The 27,801-nt window shown below is 38.6% G+C and overlaps 1 protein-coding gene across 6 annotated transcripts; it reads right to left on the bottom strand.

The window, feature by feature from the left end:
• Positions 1-18: 18 nt before the first annotated feature.
• Positions 19-27,801, bottom strand: LOC141900585 (mediator of RNA polymerase II transcription subunit 15-like). 6 transcript variants are annotated; one of them, XM_074787553.1, is made up of 21 exons: positions 27,633-27,801; positions 26,540-26,627; positions 26,371-26,422; positions 22,893-23,030; positions 22,633-22,718; positions 21,678-21,749; positions 20,290-20,328; positions 18,824-18,892; positions 17,986-18,108; positions 17,428-17,592; positions 17,106-17,144; positions 16,947-17,003; positions 16,699-16,760; positions 16,207-16,337; positions 15,998-16,117; positions 15,787-15,920; positions 15,303-15,454; positions 14,607-14,800; positions 14,420-14,518; positions 13,648-13,745; positions 19-454 (listed from the first exon to the last, which is right to left on the bottom strand). In XM_074787553.1, the coding sequence occupies exons 1-21, from the start codon at positions 27,707-27,709 to the stop codon at positions 416-418; spliced, it is 2,034 nt and encodes a 677-aa protein (XP_074643654.1). In that variant the 5' UTR covers positions 27,710-27,801; the 3' UTR covers positions 19-415. The 6 variants fall into 6 exon arrangements, 2 of the variants coding, with proteins under 2 accessions (XP_074643654.1, XP_074643653.1); XR_012618729.1 differs by lacking the exons at positions 13,648-13,745; positions 14,420-14,518; positions 14,607-14,800; ... (15 more) ...; positions 26,540-26,627; positions 27,633-27,801 and adding exons at positions 2,737-5,843; positions 5,881-8,350; XR_012618726.1 differs by lacking the exons at positions 19-454; positions 13,648-13,745; positions 14,420-14,518; ... (16 more) ...; positions 26,540-26,627; positions 27,633-27,801 and adding exons at positions 2,343-2,569; positions 2,737-5,843; positions 5,881-8,350.

Genomic DNA, 27,801 nt, shown 5'->3' with positions numbered 1-27,801 from the left:
AATAATATACAGTATAACAAGTATTTACAATTACATACGCAGTACAAAAATACATTCAACGCGTCTATAGGTTGGTTGTTAAGTATTGAATATATTTGATCAAACATACAGCTGGCTTATATGTAAGCAATTTCATGCACAGAAAATTAACATTCAATAAAGTAAAACCTTTTTATAACGAATAAGTCTACTATATAGACCGAAATGTTAATATTTTGAAAAATCTTCTACCAGATATTACAAAACAATTGGTTGTATAATTGAAAGATTTTCAGGGAACTTTGTTGTTATGTGGTTTAAGTTTAGATTGGATTTGCATTGAAGTAACGAAGTTACGCATGAACCACTTTATGATGCAACTGTTAAATATACTGATAATTCCTCATTGGTCAACACCATTGATGCTCATTGTAGTCTACAATCCTGGGGCACACGCCTGTCTTACACTGAGCTCCTGTAAATATACAAACAAATATTCCTTATAAAATTACTGATGATATGAAAATATGATTGTGCATAATACAACAATGCGTTCAATACTCCTACGCATTTCTTTCTGAATATCAACATCTTAGAAAACAAAGGTATGCCAAGATTTCAGACTGATGCAAAACATTTACTAACCCACAAAATGTAAACTAATCCATGTATTTTTTGTCTGAACACTAATTTACAGACACATGAAGTAAATAAATAGTTTCAAAACAACATAGACTATTTCTCGAAAGCTCATGATAGCAGGATTATATAATGTTTCATCTTGTTCTGGGAATAAGGTGAAAACTAACCGCAGTACCGAGTTTCCTATTCACAACTATTCATTTTTCATTGCCTGCTAAGTTATATCACTAGACGTAATAAACGAAATATCTGCATAAATTCTGCCCTGTGCTCATTGACCTATCAACGTAACAAACAGAAGGAAATTATGTATTGATTTCCATAAGATTGACCAACCTGTCATATTGGGTGAGATTGTGGTCAATGCGCAAGCTGATGCATCACAGGTACTTTGGAAATATTTCAATCTACAATTCATATTCTGTTCATTACTAAACCTACTGTAATTGATCGAAGCAACGTGAGCTACACTAGCATGACATTCCTATGATGTGACATATATTTGTACTGTTGCCAAATCTCTAGACCACTGTCAGTAACATGATTATTCAGGCATAATTCCACTGTATATCGCAGTTTGTATGATAATCATCATTCTACTAAACACATTTCTTCATCTCAACAACACCGGTAGTTGTCTCGGTGCAGATATTTGGACAAGGATATCACAGGATTTAATCCTATATTATTTTCTACAATATATATATGAATATATATATATATTTATATATGAAATGCAAATAAGCTATAATTCTTTCTCAGCAAAGCATGAATTAATCGACTGACCAGAACTGCTGTACAATCTGACAAACAAAATATACCTTATAAAAGGGTGACAGGTGTGCCTGTTCATATAAATAAACCTTCTCTCATAAACCTTTCTCTCTTTCTCCTACCACAAGCTTGGACATGGAAATTGATTAGAATCGGCTTACCACTACTAATTATGATAGATCGCTTATCCCTAACACTTTACAATAGAACACTTAGAATATTTCATATAAATACATTTATTCAACTATTATTCAACAAATATTCATTTTCTAATAATAAGAAAAATTTGTACACATATAATTTCTGAATCTTTCGAAAAACTTATGGCTGTCATAAGAAAAGAATCGAATGTAAAGATCAGCACAATTTTCTCATAGGTTCATTTTACACATCACCTTACACTGGTTAAAAGCAACATTTCAACCCTCATCAATATTGTCTGACAGGAACAGCTACTAAATTTCCTTCCAACTTTGTCAGATTTGACATAATTGGCAATGAGTGAATGAAATCTTCAATAACACTGAAAATTCATAACCGAAGAGAAACGATACATCAGGAGACTCCACATATTTTTCTTGTTACCTCAATGAAATATCAGATCTAATAATAAAAATCCGGCTTAAGTTACCATAGCGTTTTGACCTTTTGATTCATAATTGCTGTATACATTTCTAATTACTCCAATGAACAGTTTATCGCAATGCCAATTACATGTGAACAAATTATGAAGTAATGAACTACCGAATACCAACAATTAGAATGAATCTTCATCGAAGTTGGTGAAAACAATTTTCCCAATATATCCGCTCAGCTTGCGGCCAGCTTCACAAACTCATTTTAAGCAGTTGGACTAAGCTGCCGGTTTCAATTTTTCTCATCTTTTAAGCGGAATAATGACTAGAAAATGGTGCACTCTCGTAGAGGGGTAAATATTACAATTTTTGGAACTAAAATTTGTATTTCCGAGTAGTACTTACCCTTTCCTATGGTTTTTGCCAATATTTTCTAAATTTGGATTTATCGCCAATGGTTTTTCTATACGACCCGGCCCTGCGGTATTGCATTTAGCCACCGGCGAAATCCGCCATCTTTTTTCGTCATAGCAGACCAAAAAAAAAAACAGCTATGCGGGGCAGGTGGGCGGGATTCCCACCATAGGAAAGGGTAAGTACTACTCGGAAATACAAATTTTAGTTCCAAAAATTGTAATATTTCCATCGAGTACTGTACCCTTTCCTATGGTTTTTGCTAGACTAGCCTAGCACAAGGATGGTGGGAAAGGTAGATAGAAAAACCACCGCTCAAACGCAAGGTAAGAGGGAAAAAGAGAGCACTTACCCAAGCACGGAATGGAGCACTGTAGCACAGGGAAGACCGGTTGGCCACAGTGAGTCCGTCCAGCTCAGGGGCCCCCCCAGAATTTTGCGAAATTAATACTTGCAGATATGAGCCCAAACTATGTACAAGGATACACCCCCTGTGATCCTGATAATGCTACATAAATATTCTACACTAAAGGGTCCGATCGGAAAGAACGGACACCTTGAGCCATGACAACAGGACCCAGTGAAGCTAATGAGCCTAACTGGCCTGAAACATCCCGTAAATAAAATGACGTGAATGTCGACGGTGAATTCCAAAAGGCGGCCCGACAGACTTCCTCCAACGGAGCACCCGAAAAGGCTGCGCAGGAAGTAGCCATAGACCTCACTTGATGAGAAACGACTCCCTCCGAGGAAAGATTCTCCTTCAATAAAATGTCCTTGATCATTGAAGAGACCCATCGGGCTACTGTGTCCCGCGAAATATCACCCTTTAGGTGATCCAGCAGCGGAATAAATAACCGCTCCCGTGAACCCCTCCGTGAAGCAGAGCGATCTAAATAGAAACACAACGCCCGCACAGGACATAAAGTCCTGTCCGGGATGCCCGGTTCCACTCGATGTTTTAGGGCTTCAATTCGCCATTGACGCCCAACCGAGCCTGGTCGTTGGTTCTTTGCCAAAAATTCCAAAGCAGGCCGCAGCGAAACAAATTCATTCGCTGGCCCAAAGACAATGTGACCTGGTCGGACTGAAAGCGCATGAATCTCAGAGCGACGGGCCGAGCAAGCCAAGAACAGCAAAAATACAGTCTTTTTTGACAAATTTGCAAAAGACGCTGCCGAAAGAGGTTCAAATGGAGCCTCCATTAACTTCTTCAAAATTACAGACAGATCCCATGGTGGAACTGTCCTTGTTACCCGAGGCCGGGAAATAGAAAACCCAGCAACCAGCTGGGATATCCGATGATCCCCTGCTACATTTGGCCATCCAGAAGCACGCAATGTATGAGAAATCGCGGAGCGGTAACCTTTAATAGTTATGACCTGTAAACCTTTTGCTACAAATAGGTGCAGTAAAAAATCTGCCAATTGAGCTACAGAGGGTGAGCATGGATCAATTTCCCCTGCAGCACACCAATCCGCAAAATGACTCCACTTGGCATCGTAAATGGTACTTGTTGATGGCCGCTTAGATCCTGCGATAAAGGAGGCAGCCTGTTCTGAAAAGCCTGAAGCTGACAAGGATCGCTGGACAATGGCCAGGCGAGCAGATTTAACCACTGGCTGTTTGGATGATGCCGAAAGATCCCCTGAGACAGAAGCGATGGGAAATTCGGAAGAATCCTGGGGTTGTCGCACAGTAGGTTGAGAAGTGGTAGGAACCATTTCTGAGCCGGCCAACATGGTGCTACCAGAACTATGTTGCAATTGACTGATCTCTCTATTTGATCCAGTAAGCGCGGCAGGACTGGTGTGGGCGGGAACGCATACGCATGCATCCCCGACCAGTCCAGAGAGAAGGCATCGACCCCCCACGCTTCCGCGTCTGGAAACGGGGACACAAACAGAGGACACCTCCGATTGAACCGGGTGGCAAACAGATCCAGCAGCGGATTGCCAAAAATGCCCCGAACCCGATCGGCTACTTCTTGGTGGAGAACCCATTCTGTCGCAATAGCCTGACCTCGACGAGACAGAGCATCGGCCATCACGTTCCTTTTCCCTGCTAAATGTGCCACAGTCAGGGACACGCCCTTTGTCTGGCACCAAAGAAGAATTTTGGCCGACAGACCTGTGAGGGTTTCTGAGTGAGTGCCCCCTTGGTTCTGAAGGTAAGCCCTCACTGTTGAATTGTCTGTGGCTAACCAAACGTGGTGGCCCTCCACTCTCCTGTGAAAGAACTTCAGGGCCTTCCACACGGCCAGCATTTCTAGGAAATTTATGTGGTTGGTGGCCTCGTAGCGAGACCATTTCCCGGCTTTGACTCGGTTCTCCAGATGTGCCCCCCAACCTTGGTGACTGGCATCCGTGAATACACGAACTGGAGCCTCTAACGGGGCTAGTGACACCCCGAGCCGAAGATTCGTAGTGGCCGCCCACCACTGAAGATCCGGACTTAGATCGGTTGGAGGTACGGGAATCAAGGCCTCCCAGTTGCCCTTCGACTGAGACCAGAAGACCTTCCAATATTGTTGCAAGCGCCTGCTTCTGAGGCGGCCTAAGGGCACCACCAGACCCATGGAGCTGATGGAGCCTAGAAGCCGTGACCAGTAACGAGCTGTTCTCGGGGTTGTGGACACTCCCGCTACAGCTTCTTGAAGTTTGGCCACTCGAACCATAGACGGAAAGACTTTGCCGATTCGGAGATCGAAGTCCATGCCGAGATAAGTGAACTGTTGGGCCGGCGTCAACTGAGATTTTTCCCTGTTTACGCGGAACCCTAGCTGATGGACTAAGTCCAAGACTGAGGTCATTGCCTCCCGACATTCCTGAGCCGAATTCGCGACTATTAACCAGTCGTCGAGGTAAACGAACAGTCGAACACCCCTTGACTGAAGTACCTTCTGAACTGACTTGACCAACTTGGTGAAAACCCACGGGGCCGTACTGAGGCCAAATGGAAGAGACCTGAATTGGAACTGGCGGCCTTTCCACTTTATCCTGAGAAATCGCCGAGATTTTGGGTGAATTGGAACCTGAAAGTAAGCATCTTTCAGGTCCAATGAAGCTGCCCATTGACCCGGACGGAGCCCTTGAATCACGTCCTTGGGCTTGGTCATCCGGAACCTTGGAATGTCTAGGTGCCGATTGAGGGATGACAGATCTATCACTGTCCGTTGACCCCCTGTGGCCTTTGGTACCATGAATATTCGAGAAAACCAGCCGGGAGAAGTTTCGTTGCAAACTGGTTCTATCGCTCCCTTCTCTGCCAGTTCCTTGAGAGCCGGAGAGATTAAGGCCTCCTGACCTGGTTTTGGCCGCATGTCGGGAGGTGACCTCATCAGGCGCGGTCGCCTTAGGAAACGGAGACGGTAGCCCCGAGAGACGACCCGGGAGGGCCAACCGTCTCCAAAGAGGTCGGACCAGTGGGTTGCTGCCTGCTGCAGACAACCTCCCACTGGTCCCAAGAATTCATTTCGAGTTTTTCCGAAAGGAAGAGCCCCTTTTTGGAGCCTTCCCCTTGCCTCGATACGAACCGGAACTGTTACGACCGGACGAGGCTTGACACGATTGTTGAAGTTGCGCGCTAGTTCTCCAACCGGCATCCGAAGCCGCCTGAGAAAGCGCTGAAGTTTGAGATGGTCCTGTTTGCGTCCGTGCCGAACCTTGCGCCGCCGGCGTCGGACCAGAACGCTTTTTCCACGGAGTTCGGGGGTTGGACTTGGCCTGAACCTCCCGAATCTTCCTCAGCTCTGCGGAAACCGGAGCGCACCAACCGGAGAAGAGACGTGAAGACGTCCCCAATGGGGCTCTCAGCAAAGCATTGGACACCATATCCGGTAGACGAGTTTTGGCACTGGAGTCCATCACTGACTGACGGGAGGCTAACACCAGATTAGCCTGACCCCGAACCGACAACGGAATTACATGCGAAACAGACCGAGCCAAAGATTGGATAATCCGGTCCATTCCCTCCAGTTTTAGGGCAACTGACTCTGGGTCGGAGCCCGCATGAACGGCGGCGTGAGTCTCGCGAAGCTCACCCGTCAACACCTTAAGTGCCATATCTTGAAACGAACCAACCCTGGTAAGATTGTCCAGGATTGACGTCATGGCCACCAAACCGGACTTAGGCAAACGAATACCCGACTGTGCTGTAACAGTATCCGGGCTGATCAAAGTATAATCAGCATCCAGGCAGTTATGACTGTGATCCACAGCACCTGGAGTTGCGTAATACGCCGAGCGAAATGCGCCTATAGGTGGATCGGTTGAACTAAAATATTTCCCAGATTTCATACCCCGTTCTGGAGGGGGAAATGAAAAAGTTCCAGGCCGACATTCACCCCATAATTGCGTATCCAATCGAGCCCATTCTCTTGAAACCGCTGACGATTCCCGTAAAACGTTAAGATCGGAGTCCGGAGGGCGATAAGCTTCCATTGACTCACCGACCAGAGGAGCTGCTGTGGGCTTAGCGCGAGTTGCCCCGTGCTTGACAAAGAACTCACTTATCATCGCTCTAAATGGCATGTCCCCCGCTGGTTCGGATAAAACTGAACGGGACGGAGATACATTGCGAGCCAGGGAAGCCCCCATCGTCTGGGGCAACCCACAATTGCTTGCGACAGGAACGACCCCAGAAGGAATTGCCGCCTCTGGGACCGGATCCTCATTGAAATCAGACCCTACCGCAGCATCCAGGAATTCAGAGTCAGAATTCCGAAAAACTGAGTGGGCTGGCGAACTTCTAACCGGACAATCAGGAATAGGCTTACCTGTTGTAGAAGTTGCAGCGACTTGTTGCGACGAAGATAACAAGTTTAAAATTTTCTCCTCAAATACATGGAAATCCTTCTGAGTCAGGTATTTTCCAGTATCCCGACGATCATGCCGACTTCGGTGACGGTCCCTCGAACGGGATCGTGACCTACTAGAAGAATCGCTTTCATCGCTAACCGACGTCGACGAACGATGAGAAGACCGACGGCGAAACTTCCGACAATAACGATCGTAGTCCCTCTCGCGATCAAACCTTGATCTGCGAGAAGGAGATCTTGCTCGTTTATTACGCTCCCGGCGTCTAAATCTAGTGGGAGAGCGAGCTCTATCCCCGGAGCGACGATCAGAATCAGACGATGAACGTACCGGATGTTTTGTACCGGACGACGTCTGGACCGGACCGGTGGCCGAACCGGACCGAACCGGACCGATGCCCGACCCGGACCGGACCGGTACCGACCGAACCGGTGCGGGCCGTTCGCGACTACCGCGGCGCGCGCTCGGTTCCGAACATGTAGTCTGAACCGGCCGAACCGGCCGAACCGGTGAACGACCAGAGACCGGTGAATGACCGGAGACCGGTGCCGGTGAACCAGCGTTCCTCCCCGGTGAACGGAGTTGGGAAGCCGATCGTACCTGAACGACCGGCGACCGCTCCGCTTTACGATAAGAAACAGGATTAGAAACGTCGGTTGGCACATCGGCCGAAACCGACGAATCCCTGCTAACTCGACGACGATCTCTTAGTTTAAGAGCCTTATCGGCCCGAAGCCAAAGGTCCTCGGACCACACGACGCAAATATTGCAAGGATTGCTCCTTGCACATATTTGACCGGATTTGCGCCTGCACGACGCACATGAATCGTGGTTGTCCCAGGCGCCAAACAAATGCCCGCATCCCTCCCCGCCACGATGCTGACCCTTAGGAGGGGGTGGCATAATTATCCTGTTACAAATCAAAACAATTCAATTCAATTCAATCAAATTATATTTGTAAATAAAATTCTTACGGAAAAAAAGAAATCAGGGATAACCCCCAAACCGAACGGACTCACCGTTACGAGAGTGAAAAACTCCCTAATATCCTAATTCCCAGATTTTTACGGCGAAAAAATCCAACGCGTTCTACTGCGAGAACGCCAAGAAAAAAGATGGCGGATTTCGCCGGTGGCTAAATGCAATACCGCAGGGCCGGGTCGTATAGAAAAACCATTGGCGATAAATCCAAATTTAGAAAATATTGGCAAAAACCATAGGAAAGGGTACAGTACTCGATGGAAATACTACAATGCTGTGTGGCGTAGACTGAAGAGATGTACATAACCGAAGAGCAAGGAGACCTTGGAAAAATCAGCTGTTGTTTTTCTACTGATGAGCCACATGTTGTGGGTAGGAACTTTGTTTTAGTGCACCAAACAGACAAATTACAATCTCCTTCATGAATTATCTTGAGAATCGCTCGTAATCATTGATGGAAAAGAAACTTTCCTCCAACTTGGGGTAATATTTTTCAATGCAAAAACTAGTTTTTCTCTGAATATCGATTCAAGAAGATTGAATTCAGTTACTGACTGCTATCTTCGACATGACTGGAAACTGCAGCCAACCTGGCTAAGGGCTTCCGAGGAACATAATATATCATAAGAATTCTCAACTTGAATAGATTAGCCGACATATTTGCTCATTAAAACGCTGCATTCCTGAGGATGCTTGGTCAAAATTGAAGAGAGCGTGTATCTGCAGCAGCAGCGCAGTTATTATCAGATAAGTAACCGGTCAATCTGCAGACTTACCAGTACCTGATCATTGTACTTATCATTGATTATAGTACATGTAAAAGGTGTTACCGATGCTGATACTATGGTTCTCCTTCAATTCCACTACATGTTCAATAAATACCCAACTCAGTTTATATGATAAATAATTCGTTATCCATTGAAGAACAATTGTAATCAACAGTTCGATGGTTACAGCCTGATAATTAGAGGAGAATTATTGCAATTTTGTACTCCTGAATGAACTTTACACAATAAACCATGAGGGACAAGTCCTGACAAAATAATTTCATAATCAGACAACTATATTTCAAAGAGAAATTGAAATTCCAATATGCGGTCTTAAAGTCTTATGGAGATCATAAGTGTATAAACTTGTTAATCCCAGTGGATTTTGACTGTGGTCTGGTAAGTTTGAATGGCCGATGCACACCAGTGACCCAGACATCACCCTACAATAACCATGTAATATAGATTTAACTTAAAGCTTCAGTGTCCAAATATCACTGTTGTAAACCTTACGAAGAACATAAATTTCTCAGAGAATTACAAATAAATGCTTGCAATGTTTATCTGAAGAAATGACAGCATATTAATTACATCATAGGAATGTATAGTCATACAGATTGAAATGATTACATAGATTCTTCCTGTAACAATATTGCAAGTTACGTAGACCGGACATTTGAGAATGGTTAAACTGTATCATAAGATAAAGGCCTCCTCTGAAACTTCTTCTTATCACGAGAGATTCAGCAAACATGACTCACCGGGGAGAAGAATATGAAATATTATAGAATTCAGTTGTTTGCAGGTAATACTAGAATACAACTGCGGTATTTATGTAATAGTAAAACAGACCCATGCTGGCTACAGAAGGGCAAAGGTAACAGCACCAATAGCTTTTCCAGACTTTTATAAACTAAACCTAGCCACAGAAGAAAGAAAACGTCGAAACTCTTGAGTACCGATGTTTACATTTTTATAGGTATTTTAAGTCCGAAACAAGGAGCAACGAGGGTGCGTTGCCGGTTACCTTGGTTCATATTATTGTTTATTTTTAAAAAATTGCAAGTATTCCTTGAGTAATAGCACAAGAAGGCACAAGATACAGAAGCATTATATTCTAACATGAGTGAATATCTAAGTATCCATGATTTTATGGTACAAGTTTTCTGGCTTTTTGGGGAATCTGAGTGTTCTTTTTATGTAGTCAACCCTCAATTTTCCACCACTCTCAGTTTACCAGTTCTAACAATGGCCGAAAATCGAGATTTGATTGCGCAACTCTTGGTTATCACCCAAACACTCCAGTGTATCTGACTTTCAGGGATTGGATATCAAAATTTATCATCCACGTGAAAAGAAATTATAATTGAATGTTTTTTAAGTTTATTTGACACCGGAAAGGCGTTCCCTGGTATTACACATATAACACCTGTTATTGAGCGATGACACAGATTCATATAATGATGATGTAATATTCATACAGATTCATATCTCGCTGTCTGCCATGTTTACATAATTTCATAATTATTAGCATTGGGAATGCTTATTTTGAGAGACAATATACGTTGCGATTCACTTTGCCCTTCGTTCACGTTGGTTCATACCATGGTGCCTCGATAGCTGTATTAGCAATGTATTAGTAAACAGTGCAGGTAATAATGAATGACATATTGAAAAAAAAATATGATATAAACATAATTATGATGAATATTGTAATCTTGAAAGTGTGTAGAATCTTCTTGTAGCCCGCTTCGCTGAGGTGTACATTTATAACTGTGTAATATAAGCTCGTGGGAAGAGCAACAGATTTTATGATAACACTCTGAAACTCTTCGCTCTCTGACACTAATTTGTACCTAAGAGTTTATGATATTCATTACCGTACTCAGGTGTAGTAGTCATAATACCGTGCGCTGAGTCCTATCATACTAGAAAGTAACTGTATCAGCATAACATTTATCGAAGTCAGACTTTGTCCAGTAGGAAATATATACCCATTCTTAATCATATTGTTTTCCAGAATCCTTGCTATTTTTCAGCACTCAATTACGAGCTTCCTACCAGTGTAGCAAACATGGACGAGGGGCTTTTAATCCTGTTATAAGGTTTACATACTGAGCTCAGAATGAGAAATTTGAAAGGTTTCTATCCCTACTGACTGACGGAATATGCTATATAGATAGCGCATCCCAGACACAAGTGAATTTTTTCTGGCCGCTCGAGCAAAACACCGAACATATTCCTTTTCTATTCGATGTACATAGAAAATGGCAAATCTCCTTGACCTTTAAGGATATACGGAGAGAATTCTGGTAATTCATCTATGATAAAGTTTTACCAACCGAGCAGGATATCTGCCGTCGAACTTTATAGTTTTGTGTTAAAGCGCTACGGAACATAGACTACTACTAAATATAACACAAGATTTAATTAGCAGTAGTCATTAGAAGCCGGTAGAGAGATCAGCTAGTTAATATAGACTACTGGTCAGTGATACTGTTCAACAGATAATCCAAACATCATCAGTACTGCTACCTGTTTGTGTTCCTACTTACACACCATATTTAGTCTTCAACGGGTCGACTGGTCTATTCCGGCTTCAAGTCAGAGTTAAACAATTCAATAAATATAGATAAATGGATATGATGCAAATTCTTGTATATGTCAACCTATGCGGACATGATTGGAAAACCTATGGACCGTATGGAGTTTTACACCTTCCACAGTTTATGAATAGATCTTGAATTTCTGCAGTTGGAATAAGTTCATTTTCGACGTTTTCAAGTCTCAAATCAAATTCTATCTACTTTCTGGTCAACTTCACCAGTAACTATGAACTGTAAAACTGGGTTCTATATGAACTAAGAAAATTGCCGAAAAGACTTACCGGGTATTACAAATGGCCAAAGGTTAGTTGCTCGAAAGTTGGTTAATCAGTGGAAAGATGACATATTGGCAATGAAAACTTAATTGTCACTATTGTCACTATTTATCCGCTGCTTATCTTTAACCAACTTTTGAGCAACTGACTTCTGACCTCCAGAGGAATCATTTAAATTTCAGCTGAAAATGGGAACTACTTAAATCTACAGGCAAATATATTTTCATAGTGCCTCTGAACTAGATAAAAGCTAAATAGTGCTATATTTTCAGAATGTTTTATGTGAAAAAATATGAATACAAGGTCTAGATGGGCTTTGTTTGAACTTCAGAAAGGAACTAAATCTAAACACTTCACAAAATGGTTGATCTCGAAGAGAAAAACACTTCAGTTTTCTCACAGAAAACAAGCGCTGATAAATATATAAATCATTTAAACAACATAGGAATCTATGAAAATATCTGCAACCGCATTCAACAGAATAATGCATTATTTTCTCACCGACGCAGAGCTACCTGTTCGAACCGATAGATTACTTGGAAAGAAATAAAAAGATTATCAGATATCAATTCATTCGAAGTAAATGGTAGTTGTATTGAGACTGATGTTGTAATGAAAGGCCCTTTTATCACTTAAAAAACGACTAATATATGTGTAATCTTCTTAGATAGCTCGAAAACTGCCAAATACATGCCACCTAGGAATAGATCGAGTACTAAACTCTCTTACGCAGGGTATATTTATAAAGACTGTTAAGTATTTCTATATTTACCACAGATAAACGTACAGCATATGTCCCGACTATACAAGCTTAGTCTACTGGTACCTGCTGTCTTTGATCATCATAACGCAAATACTAATGTGATATAAAGCGCAATCTTTCGGAAATGCCATAATACACTCTCGGGAGATTAAGCAGACGTAGCAGCGAATTCTTTTTACTGGAAGAAATCCAGGGCATACTGATAGAAATAATTTCTATGCTTCTTATTGATTGTTATCGCCATTAAGCACTGAACAACCAGGCATAGTTTCCGAGTCATATCGCCGCTGGCTTTTTACCCCAATCGACCTTCGCTTATTTAGTTGTACCCCGATTGCGGACGAGACGAAAAATATCAACAACCAACCATCGAAATTTCTAAAACGCTTTAGAGAAATAGCGTATACCGCTCGGAGCAAGAAAAGTAATGTACAAGGGTGGAATGTTATTTTGCCAAAGCTTAAGTTAAAACTGGAGTCTGGCATATTGCGCGAAACTAGTAAATAATAACTAACAACTCATACAATTTTGTAATTCGAAAAGAATCTACACCATGCAAACACTCCTATCAGTAATAGACGATTCCACATATCGAAGAAAATCCAAGAGGCTAAAAAAATGATACCTCGTTTCTCCTAATCAGCCGGGTCATTTTGTAAATCACAATGAAATATCTAATCAGTTCATATATAAGCTGAGTGAACTATTAAGTGCAGCAGAAAGAAGAAACAAGGTATCAATTTCTTTTTTAGTCTTAATATCTAAACATCATTTGAAAGATATATACAATCAAAACCGCAACGTACACCAGCTTGCATTAGATGAATTGAGCTTGTGAAGTAAAGATGTTATTGATTTTCAGTTATAGATTGATGATATGATTGAAGCAGTTTAATGCATATACTTCGTTCAACATAATCTCAAGAGATTAATCAATACCAGTCTATGCGCAAACCAGATGGAGCCATTGATCGACAGATAGAACCAGTCAGTGTGATCAGTAATATTCGATTCAGCGCATGCTGTTGAAACTCATTACGGGTCATAAACTTACCCAAGTGTCGAGAAGAGCAGTGACGGAATATTTAGCCGGCATCCGGTTTAAACGATGCGTCAATGTCTTGTAAACGTTAGTTAGAAATGGTGTACACGCTAGAAAAACAATATTATGAGCAATGACTGTTGATAGAAACATTGAGAAACACTTTTTTTTTTTGAAAAAGAGAATTGAGGCATGTACAAACAGGTGATTCAAAATAATAATAATAATAATAATAATAATAATAATAATAATAATAATAATAATGATAATTTTATTTTCCCTCAAATTACAATGCGATTTTACAAAGTATATAAAAGAATATAAGGATACTATTATATATAAGTATGATCATGGATGTATAGACTAGGGTTAAACACTACATCCATCGTAATATTCATGTTGTAATAAAGAGGTCTTGGAGAAGCAAAAAAATGCTTAACATACAAGGCCCCTTTCACCCACACCACACTTCATGAAGCTATGAATACGAGGCAAGTACTACTCAATGATACACATCTATTCTGAAAGTCAATGTACTGATCATAAATTAGCACCAGTCACTGATTCGTGAAGAAATATCAAAATATAGGGCAAAATATCATAACACACTAAGGTGTCTCAAACTTGTTTAAGCAATTTTGCTTCAAATGAACACCTAACAGATATTGTTACTTTTTATAAGTCTTTTATACTTTGTTGCAATCTTTAGTGGAAATGAATATTATCATTACTATCTATATCATTATTTGCAGTTATGGTTTTCTTTTTTTTGTATAAGACATACCGTAGTTCTCTTCCCCAGTGTCACATTGAGGGCTACTGGATGGGTAGTCGCTTGGCACAGTTATGTTGATCGGTGGAACACTTGGCAGTTTCTTATCCTCTGTAGAGACAAACATAGAACGTAAAATGGTTTTATCTGAAAAGTCAATATTCCCACAATCCGTTCGAAATATTTCAGTTTAACGAACCTAATCTACATATGAGATGAACACATTTTGATTCAGTGTGAAATGCTGGGTCGAGATTCACCCGAAATCGTTGTTCCAATCGAGCAATTTCTCCTTGAAGAACGTTCGGTATTTGTTCATCGTCATCATCATCATCGTCAACGTCATCATCACTTTCCTCTATTTTAGATCTCTTCGCCGGAGGACTGGGGGCTCTGAAATAGGCAGCTTTACAACTTACTAACAAATCCTGGGAAAGAGTGACAACAAACAGATACAGGGTCCCTACAGATCAGTCATTCCTGGATACACGAAGCTTCAAAGTAGAAAATTTCAAATTTCAGGGAAGCGTCTGCATCGCTTTTATATCTCAATTACTGTAGACTCCTAAATCAGTACTGTTTATCTCGGTAAACCGTTTTTGTAAGGAAATTCCTATCCTTTAAACTAACTAAACTTGATTTTTAATTTGGTAACTGCTTTATTGGGTATAAAGAATATCCAGGTCCCAGTTAAATCGATTTAGGGGTAGTCTACAAACTAGACAAAATCTTTTAATTGTTTTTTTCTCAAAATTGAAGGAGTTTTGGGCAGTTCGTTCAAATTAAAGGAGTATCAGCACCTTGAAATTATTCTGGAGCATTTTCTGTTTGGAAAGGGGTTTTTAAGGAATTAAGGAGTTGTATGGAATCTGAGATCTACAATCGAAAACTATACCTTATCGGAGGCCCATGGAGCATCTGGACAGCTGGTCCAAATGTTCGTTGCAACGTGTGATTCAGAATTGGAGATCGCATATGGGCAGATATTGCGTCTAAAAGTGGTTGACACATGTGCTGTTCAGATTTCACAGCTAAACTTGGCCCAGTCTGTAAATATAGGCATTTAGATTCAAAGAATTGTTGAGCCAAACAACAGTAGAAATTTAACAGTTAGGCTAATTGTGTTCTCAAGTTTTCGAAGTTGATGAGCGAATCTACAATTGATGACATATAAATCAATTTGTTTCGAGGATTTAACTAAACCTCATCATCAGAGAGAAACAAGAATAATGTTAAGGTTTAGTTAACACCTCAAAATGTTACAACAAATTCATTTACATATCTTCAATTATCAACGGTAGAAGCATTCTGAGATACAAACATAAATTTGCATAAAATGTTCAAGGCTCAACTTCAGCAATATAATCTACCGTACTTACAGATCGAGTGAAGTCGAGTTTTTCAAGAACTTGCTCACATTTCAGCAATGTAGACATCGGTAGACGTTTACTCGAATCAGATAGAATATCCAGCAAATTCGTCAATTTACTCAGATCTTTCTTTCTACAGTTATCTGAATATAGGATTTAAACGAACATCAATGAATGTTCAAATATTTGAACTCAAATCTCAAGAATTCCTATTTCTCACCATCATCCTTGTCAATTTTGCTGATCATTTTTCTCAACGGTTCAATATACTTGGATAGTTGTTTCAGCTTTTCTAGGTACGCCTGATCATCAATGTTACTTCCAACTGACCCAGGATTTCCTATAAAATTAAAGGAATTTTCTTGTAGTAATCAAAACATCACATCTTGGTAAATAGTTCCACAATTTAAATCAAAATCTGTATTTTACCTGGTGTGTTTAACTGAATACTTCCAGGAGAAGGTGCCCCCATTGTCTGACGTGGTGCAGGGGATCGTGCAATCTGACTACCAGGTGAGGGGGTACGGATCATAGCAGCAGGTGAATGCATCGGATATGAACTAAAAAAAAAAAAATACCAAATGATTAAATCGATATTATTTGGAATGCAAAGAATAGCCGGATCTGAATTCATTACGGACATTGCATCTGGGTCAATCACAAGAACTCAATAATTGCATTATCAACAGACATTAGACTAATAACTAAAGGGAGGAGAATAAAATATCCTGGTTAATATATCTAGTTGATGCCATAAGGCCAAAAATTTGAAAGACAATTTACATACTCAATAGATGATTCGCAAACATTTCAATTGAAATTGTAAGATAAAGAAGCCTTGCTGAGTGCAAATCTTTTTCAAGAGGAATCATCATGTGAAAAAGAACAATACAATGACAGCGTACTGAGTGAAAATCTTACCCAGGAGGAGCAGGAGAAGGCTGCTGCGACATAGGCCCTACGGAGTTCGGCTGACTGGAAGGCTGAAATAAAATAACGCTGTGAAAATTTAATAAAGTCTATTACATCATCGACATAAAGCACAATAGATGCTCTCAACATGATTGAATAGTAGAGAATTTATGTGAACATAATAAAATTTTAATCAATACTGATATAGTTGCCTCAGTATGACAAATGGTTGAAATCTCATAATAGGTTTTATGTACCTGTTGTTGCATCTGGCCGGGGAACTGTCTCTGCATACCTGGTGGACCACCCATATACTATATCAATACAACAATATGAAAACATATAATGAGTCATTGTAATGTCAGATTAAAGGAAGGTCTTTTTCTATTAATATACGACGCATTAACTTATGTTACCTGATTCTGCTGCATCATAAATGCATCAGGTCTTGGTCCCTACAGAAAAGCAGATGATATTATTGAGCGATTGACACTTATCTCAACTTATCCAATTATGTAACATAGCGAGTAAATTCATTTCTTATTCATGATAAAATGAGATAAATGTTGATATTCGAAGTTTCATGCTGTGTTTATATGAGGTACAAACTAGATTATTGAAATTATTGCTACCACCAACTACAACAAATCAAAATGCATTCAAGAACTTGATTTCATTTCAGAAAAAGTCCCTTGTTGAAAAAATTAGAGTGCAATGAAAACTGTCTTTATGATATACCTGGATATTTCCAGGAGCAGCGGGCATGGACTGCGATTGACCAGGAGTACCTGGTCTGGGCTGTGGCTGCATCTGTGGTTGACTTGAAGGCCGGGAAGGGTATTGAGGAGGTGGCCCTTGAGTTTGTTGTTGTTGTTGAACTAGAATCACTTCTTGCTGGGGGTTCTGATAAATAAATACATGCATGAACAAAAAGAATGAAAATATTGACTAAACTACCTCGGTATCTATCTATTCATCTACAGTTAATATGAAATAAACACATAAAAAACTAACAAATAAATCTGTTAAAGCTTCATGTTTTCAGAACGACAAATTGATTAATTCATTCTAGATGGTTTTTATTTTTCAAGCAGCAAGCAGGAATTAGTACAAAAATTACAATTTAGAGACAACATAGAATACAGTTTGAAAAGCATTCACAACAGCGAATAAATTCAAAAACCTAAATAGAGGAATTATATTCTAAAGGGAACGCATATGCCATAGATTAATATCTATGTTGGAATAATTTACGGTTAAAAACATGCAGTTACATGTAACATAAGGTCAAAATACCTGTCCATGCATTGGTCCAGCTGACATTGGACCACCAGGCATCTGTCCACCAGGCATAGGTCCACCAGGCATCATTTGACCAGGCATCTGCTGACGAGGCATAAACATACCATCCTGCTGACCCTGCAAATATTTTTTTCAAATGGTAAACACTAGCCAATAATATATCTCAGTAAATAAGCAATAAGTGTGCAACATGTTTATCATCTTGACAACAAAATATTCCGTCAAATTTACGGTAATGAATTTAAGTGAAACCTGAAATAAAAACCTGTTCATTGGATCAACTCATTACACAGGAAGCATGTTAACATACTGAAATAGAAAGCACCATCATTCAATGTAAGAATGTAATTAATGATTTGTTGCAGATAAAGAGATATAGACGATCATTTCATAGAAAAAAAGACCAAAACCAATCAATGTCCTCAGCACAGCAATACTAGAATACACTTAAACTGTTCATTTCCCAAATGATAAAGCAAGACCCTGAAACATGTATAATACTGCGAACACATAAAGCGATCATACATCCTCCACATGCGCTTTCAACACTTAAAAATCATATTCAATTAACCTCCAGAAAGTAACATGCAGTAATGATAACGTATAGATCTTCGAATGTATCCGAAATCTAGAGTGAAGAATTGCCAGATACAAAATCATAAAGCCCTTCAAGCGATAATGGTTGACGATTCGGAAAGTTTCTCGACCTCTTCTGACTTCTAGTCAGAGCGAGGAGACAAACATATATCAATATATCCAGAATACCATCCCTTCAATACATCCTTCACCAAAGAGGCTTCAAATAGCTGAAATACGCATGATTTTACAATACCTGAACTGGAGTATGAACAGGGGATAAATGGCGGGAGTGTGGACGGGCAAGCATATAATGGTCTTGACTCTAAATAAAAGAAAAAAATGTCAGATATATGTATGTGATACTTATACATCAGCTGAGATCGGTGTGTACTGACTAATAGGATAACAGCAGATATGTAATACATGTAATAGAGGAAATAAAACATTTTTAAATTTCATTGTAAATAAAAATCATCATGCAGAGTGGCGGCAATCAGTCCATATTAATGTGAACAAATTCTAATTTGCACAGGTGTGATATGCAATGTGTATGAGCAAATATCTTACTGAAAGATATATGGAAAATGTACTATTTTTGTACAGTAGGTATAAATAGTCGAGTAACAATTGGAAAGCAGCGTAGACATTCTGCAGAAGAAATGTGGTAGAAATCAATTAATTTCAGATAAGCCTCCGCAGCATATACATGCAGTTTGATAGAAACATATTTGACGCTGTGCATATCGTCCGCAATTTTCATATAAAACTTCATCCGCCTAATCGGAGAAAGGCACCCTCTTTTATTGTTTCCATTCCATGATATTAGTACCAAAATAAAATCAATAAGAAATTTCTAAAAAATCAATGAGGAGTCGAAGCATTGAAAATATTGTTAAATGGGAACAAAAGGGTTGCGCCCGGGGAACTTTGAGAATAATATAGGGGATGATAACAGATTAACTTCGAAAAAATAGATAAAGAAATAAAACTCGAAACTTACTAAAAACTAAAACTGGCTTTGCCCGGACACCAACGTATGTATATAAACAATTAACAGTTATGGTACCTGAATGGGTGAATGTAGTGATGGCCTCGCATGCGGTGGATGTTGATGATAGAAAAAATATTGTTCCTGATGCACATTCTACAACAAATTGATCAAATGTAGTATAATATGAAACGTAAAATAACATGACATTCTAAACAACTTCCGTCACTCTTGAGTACATCGAATGAAAATGAATTAATTTGTGCTATTACTTTATCAACTTAAATCGCAGGAGAATCTGAAATACAATTATATTAAACTAGGGTAAGAAATTATCATAGAAGAAGACATGGACTCATTGGTAACAGAATCAATATCGATCAATAAACCTGTCAAATAAACTGTGAAAATGAGGAAAAAACTAGTTTTTGATACCTAACGATATTCATTCTGTAATCAAAGGGATATAATTATCAATGCTCGAGATGTCTACAAGCGTAGAACATACAGGTAAACCTTTTCATCCATCCACTACCGTTAATGAACAAAGCAATTAAAGCGATAATTTCATCATCCACAAACTGTTTTACCGATTGACCATCTTATCAGGTGATTATTCGATAAAAAGTGCTCTGTTTGAATCGATAATGCTGGGTTCTCCATACACCGTTGATGTGTTGACATACACCATTTAAAGGGTCGACTGAACCCGCTGTATGAAAGTTACTTACATTAGCATAGGGGTCCATACTTAAATAAGGAGCATAGCCCTGACAATTGTACAAAAATGTTGAGTCGTACTGAAGTTAAACAACAAAGTAGTGACAGAAGAGTTCTAGATGTAGAAGATGTTCTACACAGAATAAATTAAACAAAATGGGGATAGTTTAATTAAGGTTCGATTGAAACAGAAATGAGAGAACATCTTTTTAGGTAGGGAGCAACATATCGATATGCTTTATGTTAGTACAAAGACAATGTAAAATATGTATGTACCGGACTCATTCCACATAGGATTTAAGAGGGCAATACAGTGGAACATTGAAAATTGACCAAAATTTGGTTAATTGCATACTGGATAATATGTAAAGAACAAGGTAGAATTTTTCAAGATGGGATCTTTCGAGATTCCCTAGGGCCAGTTTCATACACTGGTATGAACTTAAACTCAATTCATTGTCAATTGAGTTAACCCATAAGCCGATAGCATAGTCAAGTCTAAGTTTAAAGTCTTTTTGTTCTTTAGCCAATCCAAAAAATTGTCAACACCAGCCTCCAGATTTAAGACTATCTTTGGTAGTTTGTATCAAAGTTCCACTCTATCCTGCCATATATCAGTGCCATGTACTTATGGAGGATGCACTGATAATTGATTAAAATATAAAAATTTGAATCAAGATGTAAAGCATTCTCAAACGCTACAAATAAGCATCTATCAAACAGATCATCAGCTTAAAAGTGAACACAGAAGTTGACAAGATTACGATCCAGTAAAAACTTAGGTATTAGACACTTTCGACAGGGGATTTCACATGCTGAAAACAATTTGAAACACACTAAGGTCATGCATATCAGTGAATTTAACAGGTACAGATAGATAAATAACAGCAGCAGAAAGAGATGTGTGCTAAAACAAGACAGACACAGAAAATATAATAAAAGGGAAATACAGTATGTAAATAAAGAAAAGAATAACATGAATGAACAATCAAGAGAAAAATAAATAATCATATAGTTATGATAACTCGAAGCCTGGACAAGAAGACATCACATGCCATCACCAAAAACTGATACTTAATAACTTGCTGAATCCAAATATCAATTGCAGATTAAATGTGTTTTTACAGATATTTCATAAGGGGAGGGTTCAGGTGACATATTTCTAAAACATCTAGGTCATATTCTGCTGAGCAAAACAAAAGCTTTAAAAAATCTGTACACACTTGTTTAGAAAAAATATTGCAAATTGAGAGGAAAATTGAACTAAATTTGATATCAACTCAACTACGCATGCAAGGGGAATCTGGGTGTACGTGTCTAATGATACTACAAATTATTGTGAAATGAAATTCTGCAATATCTAGGATTCAGTTAGCTATATACGGGCGTATGTTTCTACCTGCATGTTAAGGGGTAGATTCTGTGGTCGGTTAACTTGTGGATGTAAATAATAGCCATCTGGATGCACTCCCTATAATAACAGAAAATATTACAATCAATTCAACTAGTCTACCGGAGTATACCGGTACTTTGATTCCACTGCTTTTGTCATGCTATCACTTGCTATCAATTTCGCTGAAAACATAAAGAATCACACAACGGATCAGGGTTCCTACAGATCAGTCATTCCTGGATAACAGTTTTAAATTTTGAGGAAGCCATTGGTGAAACACTATGTGCGTGTTGTGATGATATTTAGAGAATCCCGAGCTAACATAACAAGAGAGATAAAGTCTGAAAAGTTTCCTTTACTTTTTGGGCTTCATCTTTCTTGTTATATTAGTGTGGGATTTTCTATATATTTGAGGAAGCGTCTGCATCACTTCCATATCCCAATTAGTGTAGACTCCTCCTAAATCAGTACTGTTTATGCTAATTTGGAAACTGCCAAATTTGGCAAAAAGAATCTTTTTAGGCATAATCTACCGTACAACTACAAACTAGACCAAAATTTCTAATTGCATATTTCTGACATTTTCTGACATTAAGCTCAATTTAAAGGATTTTTAAGCATCTAAAAATCATTTTCCGTTTAAAAGAGTTCTTAAGGAATCATGGAGTCGTAGGGACCCTGTTATGAATAATAAATATGTGCCTTATTCGGATCTTCGATATCTTAAGGCGAAGAATTATTGCTTCAAATAAAAATAACCAAATCAGTTTTATCCAAGTGATGCAAGCTTTGACAGAAAATATGGATTAGCCACGCACGCAATAAGCTATTATGACGGCCTTCTACTTCCTATCACTAAAAAAATCTGAAAGATTATTTCATCGAGTTTAAGACGAAAGGCATACACAACAGTTTTATGAGAGAGCTAAATTCAATGTTAATTAAGATTATAAGGACTTACAGGCTGTTGTGGTCTTTGTTGCATCATTTGCTGTTGCATGGCTGGATGCATTTGCTGCGGACGCATTTGCTGTGGAGGCATACCACCTGAAATATACAAGTATCCATCACTGGACTACAATATACAGCACCACGTCGATTTCATCTTTATTTAAACAGTAGATTCTGGTGACAGTATAACCGTACAGACTACCAACATCAACTTTTACTGAACTGTGCACTAATCTTAATGATTAATAGGCTACCTCTGCCATAACTTACCGGGAACATTTGGCATGGATCCCAATGCAGGGGGCTGTTTTGCCAGATTCTGTAAAGCATTGATCGGGTCCTGCATCGGTTGTTGTGGCATCGCTTGCCCGGGCATCATTTGCCCACCGGCTTTTTCCTTCTTCGAATCTTAAATGAAAAACATAAAACATTTAGAACGTATGGAAAACACACATGTAATCATACTTATTCAACCTGATAATGCAACCGAACAACAGTATCGTATATGTCATACGCGCACCAATGGGTCGATTGATCAGATAATATGTATTTCCAATAGTTAATCCAGTTAGTGTAGTAAAATCACAGGTGAAAAATATCCCACAATGTAAAATATAGAATCGTTAAAATACTCGAGATCTGTCTTCTGTACATGATAGACTAGTAGCAGGAGTATAGAACCCAACAAGTCAAATGATATTCACTATATCATTAAAAGCCATATGGTTATAAATTATGATTATGCCACAGATGTGTGAAATAGATGATTTGCAAAGCAGAAAATTACACTGCAGACAATACGATACCTATACCTGTTCATTACAGTAACAAAAATAAAACAAAAAACTATTTTTTTTACCTTATATGTCATTAAATTGATAGAAATTACGTCGTAATTCGGTCGAAATTTTCCGATATGAATCTTGAACGTTGAAACAGATTGGCTGAACTACTGCGCGACCAAGAATTTCTGATGTGAATTTCGAATGTTGAAATGACGAATTTTGACAGTTTAGAAACAAATGTGGTCAAACCACAGCAGATAACCAAGGTGGTACAGTAGCAGCAGCAGCAGTAGCAGCAGCACTGAATGCTTACATCAGTTCGGGATGAGCAAGATAATGATCACCTTGACGACACACGCGCATACACGCACACCGATGACAAAGACGCGAAGTGCCCCGGCATTGATGACAAGAAATTAAAACGACCGCCTCAAGTATCTTTCAAACGAATGCAGCATTCACACGTGTTGTCATGGTAACAAGTGAAACTGAAGCTTTCAGCATCGATGATGGGAAGCATTTTCATTGGAACTAATTTATTTAGAAATTTCACGCCTCGCTATATCAGATACACATATATCGCGACGTGCGATAACATATTGTATATAACACTATTGGTTTTCGCGATAATACGCATTATTTTCTTGAACTAGAAATTTTCATATAAATATTCAACATTCCTATATGATATATATATATATATATATATATATATATATATATATATATATATATATATATATATATTTATTTATATATATATACATATATACATAAGATGGGAACATACATAAAGTTGGTTACTAAATGGTATGAACAAACATATGCCACGACATATGCCCACTCGAATTATTCCCACTATTATAGTCAGCTTTTTCTAGCGCAGCTGTAGATCACTAGAAGTTTTAGAAAATATTATAGTTATATAAACTTCTTCGGGTTAGGGCTAGATGATACGCTGTAACACTATGAAAATATGCTGTTAGTGTTACCAACCAGCGTTTAATAATGTGTAAGTTCAAATTTGAAGATTAACTACAAATCATTTGGCGACGAAAATTAAATTTGAATATAAATATCACAACGAGTACAACCTGGATATATTATAAATACGAACGGGTTTTTAGAAATCATGCTGATAATACTGCAATATCGTTCGAGAGCTATTCATACAGAATGAAACTCCATAAAGAAGATTTGAATTGTGATTCGATAAAGCACATGAATTCACTCGTCCATCTCTTCATCCGCTCAATGCAAATTCACTTTAGAAATGGTACGATAAAAATAAGTTTAATGTACTTACATGGATTATAGAACATTACGAATATAATATCTCTACAGCGATGGTGAAATTACAAACGCAAAACCTCGACGTAAAACAATCATTATTTCCAATGTCTCGTAGTGACCATATGTTCATCTAGGTACATCGATGAGATTGATATAATATAAACTGCAATTATGTAGAACCGGGCCAGCTGGTGATACTGCAAACCTACTACTAACACTGAACAGCCGACAACAACCTACATGTATCGCCCAGAATCAATGCACTTCCAGCCTTGTTTCCATGGAGATATCCCTAGCTAATTCGTAATAGAACAGTACAGAGCGCCGCATTATCAATTCTATCAAATTGTAGTTGATTGTGATAATCGCTTCCTACTGAATCAATTGAATATCTGGCATCTCTACTCAGTCGTAAAGTTCATATCGCAGTTAGAAACACTGCTGCCTATATATTCGCGAAATTTGTTTACTCATTCCGATATAATTTTTCGCATCGTTCGATATTCTTTTCAGAACAGGTATTCTATCTAATCGATTACAGTCGACTGTATTCGTGAATGAAACTGCAGTAACTATTAACACTCTACGTAATGACGGGAAAATCTATTCTGACAGCTATAAAAAAGAATAAAAATCTCCACAATGATATCTCAACTACGCTGTGACATACATGACATGACGCGTGGTTGAAATTTTGAGACCTAGTAGTTATCCTATGATTCATATGTATCCTGTTATCTATATTCTATTGTTGAATCCTACCCAATGGTATCTATTAATTGTCTAAGGTCACATAATACATAAAGTGAAATAACTATGCTATATTTACCTACAAATTCTGATCTAATTCCATATAATCCAGTAATTGAGACATTTCGCAGGAAAAATTTTAGGAAACATGAGATTTGAAAGAACTTAAAGACTATTTCTTCAATGAGTGGTTTACCAGGTATAGGGTTAGTAAGCAAAATATGTTTCCATCATTACAATAGCAATTTATTCTAATTAGGTTATTTGGCTAATCTCAAAAATGATCTTCAACCTTGCTGTATAATTAGTTCCAAAATCTTGATGTATTATATTAGGCAGCCAACACAACTAACCTCGATCAGTTCAGGCTGGTTGGAAGATTATTTACATGAACTGGAACCTAAATTTCCAATCATATACTTCCATTAAAATTCTGTAAATTCCACCGCCGATCACACACCTATATCTGTACTTCTGCGATTCCTGATTTCAAAAGCAAATCCCTTGTTTCCATCCCAACAGGTGTAGTGGGTTTGTAAGGGATACCAAATCAAAACAAATCAAACAAAATCTACCAAATAATAAACAACAGGGTCAATCCCTATTTCAAGATTTAAAAAAAAGAAAATTTCAAAACCAGACCTATATAAAAAGGGGAGCACAATAATCAGAAATTTATTTAGGCCCAACACACGTCAATGCTATAAAATGCATAGTGAAATTCACCAGTAATATGATGCTAAGAAATGTCAAAATTCCTAAGTTTATTGAAGCAGAAGCCTTAGAAATATCATGATACTATACATATGGTTCTTAGTTGTTTTTAAATATTGAAAGAGGCAATAAGCCTATGAACATCAGAAAACTTGATATAAATTTACTGAGATGATTTGGATGAAATGGGAAAGTTTTTTACTTACTGATTTCTTGAACATGAAATATCAGTCTTGCCACCAATGCCAGATATTCCTCCTGTTTATAGATATCAAAGAAATATCAGTTATTTGTCAGATATATAATGGGCCAAATGAATATCTGTTTAGAAAATTTGATAGTAACCCCAACAGTTTACCTCAAATGCTGACTTACCCGAGTTTTCGCTTTAGTAAACACATGCTTCTCCATTTCGGTACAAGTTTTGGAGGTCGGGTTACCAGCCAATCGAACTGCATCCTCACTATAAGACATTATACCATAATCAGCATTTATAAAGATACTCTGAATTGAATAAGGTTGTACCGAATCCGGACAAAATCTAATCTGTATTGTCAGATACACATCCTCGCTAGCGGAGTTGTGAACCTGATGGCATCTCAAGCTACTAAATCCTGCCACAGTACTTTGAACTATAGCGATATTGTAACTTTCTTAAATAATCTTCCGGATAAACATTTCAAACTTAAGATTTTCTAGATGAAAACAAAAATGGAATTTATAGAGACGAATGATTGAAGTTGACCGAATCCACTTATTGGGAGACCTCTATAATTATGTGACCTTTATTTTTACATTTCAAAAAAATGGATTCTATCATGGCTTGTATCAGTTTTTAAAGGTACTGTTAAAATGATAATCTGTTAATCCAGTGTCTCTAATGTATATAAAATTATTTCAAAAAGATGATAGACACTGGATTAATAGATCATTGTTTCTACACCGTCACTACCTACGACTATGATATGAGCCAGTTCAAAATTGATGCAGGATTGTACAATCATCACAACCCAATGATTAGGGCCTACCATATCATATAGATTCATCAATAAAAGAACAGTGTAAGTTATGAGTTGGCTAAAATCATGTCAACCCCTTGGCTTTTTTGTGTAGGTTCTCAACAGGCCCCGAAAGCCTGAGGCCCCGGGCTTAGGCCTACTCCTCAAACTATGGCATGACACTGACAGTTACGTTAGTAGTTTTTAGCCTAGGCCAACTCCTCAAACTATGGCATGACACTGACAGTTACGTTAGTAGTTTTTAGCCTACTCTACTTGTCAGACACCGGACTGGTTAGGTCTCCCTTCAACCTTTTAATGATGGCCATCCATGGTTAAGTATAGTTAAGTATGGGTCGTAACTGGTCAGGAATGATGATGATGTATCGTAAATCAGATGATTGTGGTGGACTGACTGACGTGGTGGGGGGTGACAAATTAAAAACAATTCAGCTTACTACTACACGTACATTCGAGCCATGACTTTTTGACGAAAACTAGGGGTTTTCCAGCTGGTGTCATTCGGGTCTGTCATTGTTGGTAACATTTTCAGCCGAAGACACACACGCCCAAATCCGCAGATGTGCAAGAAAACAGAATAGATCAGAGAGAGGGAGCAACAATGATTCAACACATCCC

The sequence above is a fragment of the Tubulanus polymorphus genome, chromosome 2 (assembly GCF_964204645.1).
Source record: "Tubulanus polymorphus chromosome 2, tnTubPoly1.2, whole genome shotgun sequence".
NCBI lineage: Eukaryota > Metazoa > Nemertea > Palaeonemertea > Tubulaniformes > Tubulanidae > Tubulanus > Tubulanus polymorphus.
The sequence above is the reverse complement of the archived record's forward strand: the minus strand, read 5'-3'. Positions and strand labels throughout refer to the sequence as shown.